We start from the raw sequence: 13,588 nt of genomic DNA on the forward strand, positions 1-13,588 counted from the left end.
TATAAATCTTATCAATTGCATATTTAACATATACAAAGTGGTATCATAAATCATAATTCATAGTGATATTCGAGACTTGAAGGAAAGAAGTCTCTCGCAATTGATCTTTGCAAGTTAATTGTCCCTATTTCTTTAAGTTATAAAATAAGGGGACATTACATGTACTCTCTAGGGCTTTCTCAGAATAAATATGTTAATAGTGCACAGGAATGATTAGATCAATTAATAATTACATACTAACACAAAAACACAAGATTAGCTCGGGAAAGCCCTAAAGTAAAAAACCTCACGACACCAAATCATATATTAAGAAAATTACATGATCATCTATAAAATTATAGATAATTGAACATAGGGAATATCCCTTTCTCCTCCTTTCAAATGGCCTTCAAATATCCTCCAGTGCAAGGTGAAATTTTCAACACATCCAAAATCTCACATATGTAAAATTCTCAATGAAAATTCCCTTAAATATAGGGAAATAAGATAGTTAGCACTCATGTGGGAAGTTACCATTCCTTTTAACAATTTTTTTAGTTTTAATTAAAATAAAAATCAATTAATAGTAAAGATTAATGATTTATTTATTAATTAAATATTTTATAATATGCTAACTACATATTTATATTGTAAGGTTGTAAACTTTATAATTGATTAGATAAGATAAGATAAATTTATTAATGTCCAACTAGTGACCACAAAGAAGGTCAAAGGGACTGCAGAACACAGAAAAAGGGGCCAGCCCACAGCGGGAACACCAAAAAACGGTGCCTGAAGAAATAAACCAAAAACAGCAGAAACAACAGCAACGCAAAAAGGAGGGGGAGGACCCAACAAGGAAACCCCAAAACCCCCACTAAACATCCGGATCAGCCGAGAAGAACCCCAAAACAGGAGCCATAGGAAGAGCAGGGGCCCTAGACCGCTTCTGAAGATTCTGAGTGAAAGAGGAAGACCGCTGCGGTAAAAGGCCCCTCTGGACCCTCACGGACCTGGAATGACTAGAGGAGGGATCAATCTGGCACTTGTTACCATGCGTGGAAGGAAGCACAAAGAAGGAGGTAATAAGCTGACTGGACTGCAGGCTCAAGTGACGCTGAAGTGAGTGGTCCTGGAGTCTAATGGCCTCCTACAGGTAGAGGGCCAGGCACCTTTACTCGACGAACCTGAGAAAGGTGGAGAGAGACTGGGCACTTCTAAATATTTAGTCTAGGCATATGTCTAGTAGCATTATGCTCTAACATCAGGTAAGTGGTGAGTTTGATTAGATTTGCTGGACCTTTTGAGTCTTCTTGTTGAGACTTAGCCAAGTTAGGTGTGAAAATCAGGAAAGAAAAAAGAATAAAAAATTTAAAACATTCAAACCTAATAGTTTATGGCGGTAAACATAGTTTGGGCCTAATTATTGCTTTATGCGTTCAACTCATGTTTTTAAAAGGGTTTGGAGGACTCTTGTGGCTTGGTTAAAAGTGATAAAAAAAAATGAATAAATGGCATGTGCTATGAAGGTCTGTGTGTTCTCAAAGGCTTTAATTTGGACTATGTTTGATGGAGAAATAACTCTTTTTTTAAGTTCTTTTGACTCTTTTCCAAGTTAAATCCTAAGTAATTGAGTCACATTTATACTTTTGGTTTGTCAAGTCGGTTCCTATCTAAGTAATGCTTTTGTGGCTGTAGTAGCATTTGCAAACTTGTTTGAGATACATTTGCAAGACTCCACATAGAGCTAGTGATGCTGGGATAAGTGATACAACCTCCTCTCTGCCACAGTTCATGACTTCATATTGTGATTTTTTTTGGTTCCATGGGTATCATAATCCATGTATTCTGGACACAAAAAACACTTCAGAATATTAAAAAATGATGTTTCCTTCAACTTAAATCCGCTTCTATACATATTTAATCAATGCATACTTGTGTATGTGATCAAAGTAACTTTTAAGTGATAAGTTTATCATGTCTTTAAAGCTGATTTATCAAAGGGTGTATAGTGAAAGGTTTAAACCCGAAAAAAATTCTGAATTTCATGGTTTTTCAATTTACTGAGTTTGAGTGCTGAGTCCTAATCCGAGTAAAAAATCACTGTAAAATATCAGCTTGTTGAGTCCAAGCTGAGTCTAAGTCTTGTAACTATGTATAGAACGTGATATACAGATTTGTGGTGGACAACTACCATAAACGTAAATTCATTAACAAACAACCACAGACTTCTAATAAGTTACTTAGGTCATAAATACATAGTCTATGAAGTCGGGATTATATAGGTTATTGAAAAGTATTATAATAAAACCTTCCTTTATCCTAAGTCACATGTCAACTATTCTTTATCAAAAAAATCTTCAATCAGAACTGATATGAACTGAAGAGATACCATCATCAAATCTCTGTGGCATCTCATGCTGATAATCATGGGTCCATAACTTGTAAAAAATTGTGTCCAATATTTGTCCATAGTAACTGCACCTGATGCTGGTAGCTCTCCAAAATACTGCGAATCTAAGGTACTGCATGATTGTGTTTTGACAATGTCAAGTCTAGGTGAGTAATAAAAAACTATAAATGTTAATTTGGTTTTTCTTTCCTGTTTTCTTTCGGTGAAATTCTGAAATGAATCCTAATTGTATGGTGTAGAAGGAGCTGTATACAATTATCAATATGTATCCCCAAAAGTGATACTGCAATGACCCTCGATTAATAAAGATACCTCGAGTACTTAATTTTGTCAGACACAATGACCATTGCCAATTAAAATAATAAAAACATGAATTATTATTTGTAAATATTAATAAGGATAAATAGTAAGTATTAATATAAATCAAGTAAATAATAAATGATAAAACATTAATCATAAAATATTATAAATAATAAAGAATAATTATTATTTTACAACATAATTTGTAAATATTAATAAGGATAAATAGTAAGTATTAATATAAATCAAGTAAATAATAAATGATAAAACATTAATCATAAAATATTATAAATAATAAAGAATAATTATTATTATTACAACATAAAAACAATTGTAAGTAAATCATTAATCATAAAACAATTGTAAGTAAATAATAAATAATAATTAGTATTATAAATTAAATCAAGAATAAAACATGATTATTTAAATACTAGTAACTAGTAATAGAGAAAATCATCAAAATATAAAGGTAGCGAATAATAAGAATAAAACCATTAACAAATAAAACCATTCAAACAAATAGATTAAAAACGCACTTAAGGATCGATTAAACATAGCAAAATAAAACAAATCGTGACATTCCAAAAGTCACGCCCACTGGTCATGGCCGCCGAAGAAGTATATAACGTCTGGCAAAACACAAGAAGGGGAGGAAAGAAGAGGAGAGGAGGCGCAGAGGTGTGGAGGTGCGATTTCCGGAAGTTGGATAAAACATTGCCATAAAAACAAAGCCACACGATATAGGCTTAGAGAGTATACGTGTAGCTCCAGCATGCAGACAGGGGCGTAAGGAAAGCTTCAGCATTGTGAAAGCCTGCTCATTACCAGCAAACGGTGAAAGAAGGAGACCCCGGTACGGACGCCCCAGGACGAAGGGGATACACAACTAGACCACAGGTAATTTACAATATTAAATGTGAAGAAATCTGGTTACAGAGCTGCGTTAAAACAGTGATTGGAATTTAGAGGGGGATTCATGATGAATTCCTTAGAGGCAATATATATATTGTGTAGAGATTGATCATATGCATATGTTAGAGATAGGGAACTTGGATAGGGGTGGGATCCCTGCCAAGTTATGAAAATATATAAGCTGATTACTCAGTAATAGAGATCCCATAGAGACCTTAGGCAGATATTACCTGGGTTGTCTTAACTGAGAAAGAGTTCTCAATAGAGAGTTGGGACAATCCATGGTAAGAATCAACCTAAGTAATGCTTTTATCTTGTATAATTAGTAACATATCAATGAGTATTTAATTGTTAAGTATGTAGAATAACACCATTTTGCTACGTGTATTAATGACACACATATTTATTTATATTGTATATTATGGAATACTAACGTTTGTTGCAGGTCTTGAACTTCAAAAAGGCAACTTCCCACTAGGGACATTACAGATACCTGCTCATCAGCTAAGACAAAATCCTTTCTTTGGAACTTGGTCAACCCTTGAGGATGAAAGTATCTATTCGTTATGTTTAATATTGGAATATCAAATCAGATACTGTTTTCTTGATTTGGTAATGGATTGATTTTGTATATAGAAAATATTTGATGCCAAACAATAAATATAACAAAAAAATTGAATGGTTTCTAGGTTGTTCTGCCGATTGTGGCCAGTTATTGGTGTATGGAAAAATGTGTATATAAACAAGAAGTAAACAATTTTCTGATCATCAAAATTCTGAGCAGATTAAACTTAAAGCTTATCAGACAAGCAGGACCACTGCTATACTATTGAAAATGTATTTTATGTAGGCAAATTATTCTTTAGGTCTACCATATTTTTAGAATTGTTCTTAAGTTTTCTCTTGGATTTTTACAACAATCATTTAGTGTATCTGTTCCCAAAAATTGCAGGCTTGAGTACCAACTTCCAAACCTAATTGTTGGGGCAATAACAAAAGAGAGTTTGTACAAAGCTTTTGGAAATGGCATTACTGGGGAACAGGTAAGTGTTCTATTTTTCTCTTTGCCAATAGATAAAAGGTTTGGGTGGTTCTTGCCAATTTAAAAGATAGATAGTTGAGTTATAAAGGCATGCTGATGTTTGTTTCAACTATTTCTTATTTATGATCAGTTCTAGTATTCTTTTTGTGTAGAATATTTCTTGATTTTTGATAAATTTTAATCAATTTTTCACTGAGCTTTTGGGATGGACACAAAAATGCGTTTTGAGGATGACAAAAAATTTCCCAAGTGAAACTCTAAAATATGCATATGAATTTGTAGATATGAATATTTGAGTGTCATATTATCTATGATCATGAAAATAAATGTTTAAATATGCCCCAATTCTATTCTTATATTGTTTATATAAATGTGTTTTGTTATAAAACAATGGCCGACATAGTCCTCAATATTACAGAAAATAGACATTTTTGGAACATTTTATTTCTCCAACATGCACCTGTCCATCTCCATAATAGTATGGTTCCTTCTCTCAACTACTTCATCCTATTGTGGAGTATAGGGTGTTTTGTATTGCTGTTTGATATCATGTTGTCATTTCCCACCTTGCTCTAGGGCTTGTAAATACAAACAGCAGGGCAGCATTAATTAACAGTTTGGTGCCCAAATTACAATGATTTTTATATCAAATAAATATATGAAACATGTGACAACCCTCCTCTTTGGGCCCAACTTATGGGATGAGCACCCACTTTTGTGAAGAGAAATAAAAATAATAAATAATTATTTTACTCCTTGGCCGACCTGTTTTAGGGACTGCAACATTTGGGTGAAGAGTTGCTCTGTTGTGTATAAATAAGTGTTTTTGGGAGATCATTCTGGCATCCATTCATTGCATATCTTTCTCCATTAAAGGCAGATTTAAGCAGACTTTAAGAACAGATCTGAAGGGTTCATGAGAGCATATTTTTAGAGATAATTTCAGATATTAATGTGAATTCGGTCTCAGACTTGTGGGAAGTCTTGTGAAGCAGCTTATTTCAAACCTGTTGAGTAGAAACCTTTGGAGAGAATAAGAAGACCCTGGAGGTAATTCATTGCAGACTTCAAGGGCGACTAGTTGTAGATCTATGAGGAGAAAATAAGATATATCAGTCTGTCCTAAAAACAGAAATAGCAGATTGAACATCAGAAAAGACACTCATTCGCAGCAGACCCAATTTGAATATTAACATATCTATTTCTTGTGGTATGCAGAATTAATCGTTCAATATATCTATGTATTTATAACAGTTATATGTGGATGAATGTATATATCTAATGGATGCATGAATTATTACATACAATATACATATATCTATGCATTTAATAATGTATCAACAACTATACAATCCTCTACCTGCAATAATCAACCATGTTAGGGTAGGAAAGGGAGTGCAAGGAGGGGGAACGGCTGTGGATCCCTCACTAGGTACACCACCTCATGAGAATGGTTAAGGACCACATGATGCCAAGGGAGACAGAGTTTCCGCTCTTGGGCCCAGGGTCAAGGGTCATTTTAAGGTCACTTTATTGCAGTCTCCCCTACGAACCCCATATTGATTATTTGGTGAAGTGAACTAGAGGGGATCCTCAATCATAAGAGGAGAGAAGGATGGCATGATAGAGGGAAACAGTGTATAGGCCTCACTAGGTACACCACCTCATGAAAATCGTTAAGGACCACATGAAACCAAGGGGGATAGAGTTTCCGCTCTTGGGCCTAGGGTAGGGGATATTTTAGGGCACCTTATTATGGCTTCTCATCTCAAATCCCTGATATGGTTGAATCCCACATATTGGTCCCACATATTAGTTTAGATTTGCTATGTTATGAATGCATGTTCTCTTTAACCCTAGAAATGGAATGCAACTTACAAAATGATATCTTCAATGTTATCTGTCTTGATTGCAGGTTTCCAAACTGACTTATCTTATTCTTGGGTGAGAATTATATTTCTAACCATATTACATTCTATGTCTCATTTGGATTTGTAAATTTAGGGCAAAATATAAGGTAATCTCGAAAGGGGACATTACACATGTTTAGGACAAAAGTCGTTGAATTCGTTTGAATAGATTTCAACTCCATTATCAGATCTAAGTGTCATGATGCTACATCTTGACTCTTTCTCTACTAATGATTTGGACTTTTGAAATTCCTTAAACACATCTGATTTTGACTTCAAGAAAAAACCCACATTTTCCTACCAAAATCATCAACAAACAAAGAAAGTACCTGGGACCAATGACCGATGGCATACTGGTTGGTAAACAAACATCTGCATGAACCAGCTGTAGGACTCTTATGTCTCTCCAAGCCTGTCCATCTGAAAACAGACATCTGTGCTACTTCCTTGCTTGGAAAACTCCACAAACACCATGTAGCTATTGCTGCATGTCAATTAAGTTGTCTTTCGAATTCTCTCAAGCGAACTAAGAGAGGTAGATTAAATCGAGGCACCCATACCATTGATGCCACAGTGTACTAGTATCTGATGTACTCTTGGCTACTAATGCACACTCTTGAACCTCTCCAGTATTAACAATCCAATACAAACCATGATCTTAGAGACTCGAAGAGATAGGTCAATTTATTTTGCTTTATGTGAACCCCCCTAAATGAAATCCTATATAGAATGCATAAATATAAATCTTGTTTATAGCTTTAGAGTTAGGAGTAGTTTTAGATCTTAGGGATCAACCTCTTATAATTTGAAGAGTACTTTATCTTTGTGTGTTGTTTCAAAAATTAAAGTGGTTTCAGATCTTAGGGAACTTCCTCTTATAATTTAAAGAGAAGTTTATCCTTGTGTGTTGTTTCATTTTGTATTGTTGTGTACGAGAGAAATTAAAGTGCTAATAGTTTTTGGTGCTCATTGTGGGGCATGTGTCATTTAAAAGTTCTATCCTGTAGTTGAAGGTTAGCCTGGCCACCTCCGGATTGAAGCTCTTTCAATTTAGCAGATAAAGTCAACACTTAATCACAAATGAAACTATGCTTGGTTGATCCTATCTTTCAAACACTCGATCAAGCACATTGAAACAAAGGTAGTTCTTCATTGACAAATGGTGAACTGGTAAAAAAGTTCTTGAACGTTGGACAAGGAACTGCTTCATATTATGTGACAATGGCCATAATCACAATGGTTTGCCTTTGCTTCCTTATCATGGGGAGCTTGCATTGGTCCTTTGGAAGTTGCATAGTGCAGTGATGCCCCAACTAAATTTGGTTCAGACTTGTTCTTGTAATAATGTAGTGCAAAAGGTGTTCAGGACATATCACTGCTCTGTCATGTTGTACCCTCCAAGATGGTAGGATACACTGCTCTGATTACACTATAATATGCAGCCCTGTTTGTGCTTTGATTTTTTTTGTTTTTGGAATGTGTTTTGATTGTTTTTGCAATGTTTTGAGATAACAAATATGGTGTATATAAAATTAAATAGGAAATATTGGAACAACTTTTCAATTCAGAAAATAGACAATACATTCAAATTACACAGTTGAAAATTTCAGATTTTGTTTTGAATCTAAAAATACATTTTTCTTAAAAAATAACAGCAACCTAGATCATAAAGTTGTATTACATATCTAATTCCAACATACCCAAAAAATGCAGCAATGAGGAAGTTGGATCTTCTATACAAAACTAGCAACTGACACTCACAAGATGGGACATCACATTCAAGAAACCCTCCCAACTGCAATGAAATCGATATCTTCAAGGCTTATCACCCAAGGCGACCACAATGAGCATCAAATTGCATCAAAACCCTAACCAACAATCTTCCTAGAATCCCACATCCTAGAAGAACATGTACGACCTGCATAGAGGGTGTACAACCAACAAGAAAGGAATGAACAGCAGCAAAAACTCCTCAAAACTCTTCAAATCTTTTCACCAAATTTGATATGCAATGACCCTCTGTATTTCGTTCATACAAACTCTCTAATTAGCCCAATCTGTGATCTCTGAATGAAAGCACAAAGATATTCTCTAGATTATGTCTTTCAATAACGTGGTGAATGTTGCCTGTAAGGGTTTTCGTCCTCACAGACCAAAGAGAAGCAATTTCCTTCTGGAGAAATAGCAATATCAAACTCAACATGATAATTTAGCTTCACAAAACTCCATTTATGGCTCTCGTAGGCAATTTGGCCCGTTTCACTTTTTCCTTTTATTTAGTAAAAATCACTTACTTTTTAATCTCCCAATGTAGTACCATTCATTTAAATTAAATCACCTTTTACTTTATACTTGGCCTCTATAGTCCCTTGATTAAAGAAATTAAAATAATGATGAAGTTAAATTATTAATTTAACTTTATTAATTAAAACTTATTGTGATTTTATTTAAAACCACTGGACCATATAAAATGTTGAGATAATTATCAAAATTGAATCCACCAACAATACTAAAAATGGTAACCTTGTCAACTAACTTAGTTCTCAAAATTGACTTAATATATTGGAAGCCCAACCCAAATTCATTCTAGAAAAATGCACTGTGCACATAATAATGGTGGAAGCTTAACTAAACATGAAATACTGCCAAACTGCTAGACAAACTGCCTCCAAAGTTCTCTAACCCCAACACATTAGCCTATGGGAACCCAACTTGTTAGGAAGGGGACATTAAAAAATGGCAAAATCCTAAGAGGCACATGCCAGTGACACTTGAACCATGGCAATTACTCCAAAAGCATATGCCTGGACCATTATTGCTTGGGGCAAGTGTTGGTAAAGTGTGATGGGGGTCAAAAGACAATGTTTAGGTAACCAGTGCCTAACATCTTTCTGTTGCTTTTCAAGTTAGCATCAGTGTTTAAGCTTTTTTTTTCTTAGTTTGAACATATCTTGGTGTTTCAAATTTTCTACAATGGGATTTCCATGTTGGGGTTTTAGTGTTTTGTAGAAGATTTTCCAAGTTTTGAAACGAGAACATCTATTTTTAAAAAAATGGTAACTTTCGCAAGTTCGTTTTTTCATGAAATCATGAAGAGGGATTCAAAGATCCAACTTCTTGTTTTTAGAATGTTGCTTTTCTAAAGAGTTGCTTCTTCATCTATTGGGATAGACCGACAAGTTTGGATATTAGTTTGTATTGCATTCGAACTTGAGAAAATAGCAAGCAAAGTGCATAAGCATTTTACAAGGTTTTTGATTTAAAAATTTAATATAAGAAAGGCTCAAATAACGTGTCTACAGATTCTGTAGCTCAGGTCAATTCCAAACAAACTAGATCTAGTTGAATGCCTTGGTTGATGTTAGGTTTGTTCTTGAGAGATTGTGTTTTGCAACCCTGGAACTATTATTTTACAGTCCATAGGAAACCACTGGGTATAATTGAATGTTTAGAGAACTTTGTTTGCAATTTAGGGATACCTGTGATGATGGAATAACGATCCTGATAGTTGACAAATATAGAGATGTTCATGCATCAATTGCTATTTTTGGTAGTGGCTATTTTAATGTTCTATTGCTAGATGGTTTATAAGGGCCTCTTTCTAGGCTGCTTTAGTTAGCTTTATTTCACATAGTATTAATACATAACATCTGCCCTGCCGCATAGTAATAATATGCAGCATAAGGGTTGTGTTTGTGTTAAAGACCACCTTAGCCGAATATGAAGGTAGGGGCATTTGTGGTTCCTGAGTCTGAGTAATATTGCTCAATTATGTGGTTAGTAGGCTTGATATTGCTAGTATTTATACAGTACATGCATGGGTATATAGGCTACTAGTTATTAGCTGTTTTACATAGTATTTGGTTTAAGTTTCTTTCTTTCTTCTTTTTCTACAATGTATGGATAGGTCTGCTTTAAACATATCTTTTAGGCATACTTAGTCATTATTCTTAAATTCCGAAAGTCTATATACTGTAATTTATAAATAAATGCCTTGGCCACAAAATCTTCTTTACGAGAGTTGTAGTTAAGCTCCTGTTGCAGAAATTGTCATTCACACGTTGGATTTGAAATTTATGTGCAATAAGTGTGTATGGTTTTTGTGGGTTGAATTAAAAGTGACAAATAGTTATGCGCTTTGTATTAAGAGTGTGATTCATCTTAGCTGTAGCTTTACATGTATCGAAGTTATTTAGTCTATGAAATCTTGTTTTATTGATGTGTGTTAGAAGTATTTGGGGTGGTATGTTTCTAAAAAAGGTCTTTTCTTATTAGTGCAAACAATCACTATTATGATTGTTTGCAAGTAGGCTCCAAGATAAAAAGAGGAATTTTATAATATTTGTTGATTAAAAAGAGGAGAAACATGGGCAAATGAATGAACTAAAACACTTGAAAAAAAAGAGGGAAAACTTATTTTCTTCATTTTTCCCAATTGTCTTCTTCTTGCATACTGAAAAGAGAAAAAATAAACTGAGATGAAACGGAAGTAGAAAAAAACATAAAATAGGAAGAGAAAGATGTAACTGCCTTTTCAAATTTGCTCCTCCAAATGCATCATAGCTCCAGAATTGCAATTGTACCCCGAAGTCACCGCTTTATTCTGCTTTTTCATTGTTTTTGTTCTATGTTTTTTTTTGCTTTTTATGATGTCTTTTTTTTGTATTGTATGCTGCTCTCTTTTTTCTTTTTTTTTTCTTTGCTAGTGTATTTTATTTCTATTTGTAAAAGTGTGGCTTTGGGGATTTTTCTTTTGTTTCTTTTTTTAGTCCTTTTCTTTTGTGCATTTCTTGTGAAGGGCAAGTCCTTCAAGCCAGATTTGAAAGTGTAGGCATTATCAATGAGATGGACACACTTGGCAAGTTTGTTGAAGAGTTGTTGAGTTTTTCTAAGGGTGCAAGCATAGTTCACAAACCCTGCGAGTACTTGTTGAGTTGTTGAGTATTCGGGAGTTTTTGTACCACATGAATATTTGCAGGTTTAATTTGTGACTCAGCAGGGATGGTTTTTTCTGTAAAAGCTCATTGAGCTTTTTGGCAATTCTGTGGTGAAAAATTGTGATGTAGGAAAAAATACGACAGAGAGAAAAACACATTGTAGAAAAAAATGTGTCGACACAGCTAAAACACGGGTAATAATGTATCGACATGGTTAGAACATGGGTTAAATGCATTTTTCACACTTTTTTTGCGATAAAACTATGCATTCACCCCTCCATTAAACACAGTAGCAAGCACAAATTTTATAGCATATTGGGAAGAAATGTTAGGTGATTTGAAGAAGAAATTTATAGTTTTTTGGATTTGCAACAGGTTAGTTTCATTTTTTTTGTTTTTTTCTAAGCATTTAAATTTGTAAATAAAAAAAAAAAGACACGATGAATTGTCAAAAATTGCCAAAAGTATTAAGTACCAAAAAAAATTCTTTGGCCCAGTCATTAAATGCCTTTGGCATGGCAGGTGGGCTAAACCCAGCCCCCTTATGACCCCTTGGCCCTTCAGGAATTCAGCCTAAACATTTTTCCTTCGGCATGGTTGGTGCATATTGTTGATTTTGTAACTAGGTTAGGAAAATAAATAGGATTCGGATTGCCTTAAGGCATCATCCGAATCCTTATAGGGCAGGGCCCTATCTATTGTATTTATATGTAATGTGTAAAACAAATAGGGCTGGGCCCTATTCCAATGTTGTCTGAATCCCAAAAAGGGGGCTGGGCCCTGCTTCATTAAGGAGGCGTGTAAATAGGGCTGGGCCCTATCTCTATGTGCACAAACTCGAATAGGGCTGGGCCCTTTATCTCCTACACGCCAAGCAACATGAAACATGTTCATCATATTATAGGGCCGACCCTATATCACTTCATGTAACGTGTGGTCCTAAATAGGTGCGCTCCCCTTGCAATATAACTTAATCATTATTAAGATGCCAAAATAGGGCAAGACTTAAGGCAACGTGTAAGCCTTATAATTGCAATTAAATCTTGGCACAAAACTTAAGGTAAAGCCGACTTGAATTGGTCTCCATGCCACATACAAATAGAGATTCATTTGTATGTATTCATCATTCAGTTTTATCATCATCAATGTGAAGTTAGCTCTGCAAGATTTGGAGGTTAGCGAATATTCATTGAAGGCAAGTGAACCACCTCTGAAGATCAGCGAATTACTTCTGCCATCAGCATTTGCCATACATGCGATCTTGGACAGTGAATACACATGTCACCACCTTCTTCAACTGGTTTTTTGTAATACAACCTTCAGCTTTGCACAAAAAAGGTGGATGGCCAACCAACGAAGCTTATTGATTTGGATGAGACCTGTTGGATTTGTGGCAAGTTTGTAACACTAGTTCAAAAAGCCTTACAGTCACTACTTGTTGCAATTCCTCCACTTTTTGGAATTGAGGGAATTTTGTTTATAACTAAACACACAACACAATGTTTAAGTGCTGTTGAAAGCGTTGTCTTTTGACCTTAACAATTCATCTACTACCAATGATACTTGTTCGGTTAGTTACCAACGCATGGATTTTAAATTTTAAGTCTTATACAACTGTGAGCAATATGACCAAACGCGTAAACTAATCAAATGAACAAGGACAGGAAAACAGAGTGAGGACACCGTGAAGTGTGAACACTAGAGATATCCTAGACTGTGGGTAAAAACTCCAGCTAAAATGTGGCTAACTTCCACTTAGAACTACTCCAATGGCGGCAATGGCAATTCTACAGCCTCTAGGCTGAGTATGGAGTTTGCATATGCTGAAACTCTCCAAGGATCATTTCAACTCTTTCAACAATGTGTGCCCCTTCCTTAGCATCTTACGACGGTCATAAAGTGAAGTTGTTTCTTACACAATCTCTCATCTACAACTCTCAAAGGTCACTTACAAGACTCCTCTCTTTCTCATTCATACATGCTTTTATAGAAAAAGACAATATTTAGAAGCCAAAATGACTTGTTAGGCAGAAAAGGAATTTGAAAAATGACAGTGGAATGCCATTGGATGCATGAAACCGCATGTAACAATTAT

At 34.8% G+C, this 13,588-nt stretch overlaps 1 protein-coding gene across 6 annotated transcripts in view; it reads left to right on the forward strand.

Annotated features, from left to right (window-relative positions):
* The window catches only part of LOC131072250 (general transcription and DNA repair factor IIH subunit TFB2), a 167,583-nt gene that overhangs the window by 138,839 nt on the left and 15,156 nt on the right, over positions 1 to 13,588 (forward strand). For all 6 annotated transcript variants that reach the window (XM_058008368.2, XM_058008371.2, XM_058008369.2 and 3 more), the window contains one exon: positions 4,557 to 4,647. In XM_058008368.2, the coding sequence (XP_057864351.1) occupies positions 4,557 to 4,647 (91 nt within the window). The remainder of the gene's footprint in view (positions 1 to 4,556; positions 4,648 to 13,588) is intronic.

The sequence above is a fragment of the Cryptomeria japonica genome, chromosome 10 (genome assembly GCF_030272615.1).
Source record: "Cryptomeria japonica chromosome 10, Sugi_1.0, whole genome shotgun sequence".
Classification (NCBI taxonomy): Eukaryota; Viridiplantae; Streptophyta; class Pinopsida; order Cupressales; family Cupressaceae; genus Cryptomeria; species Cryptomeria japonica.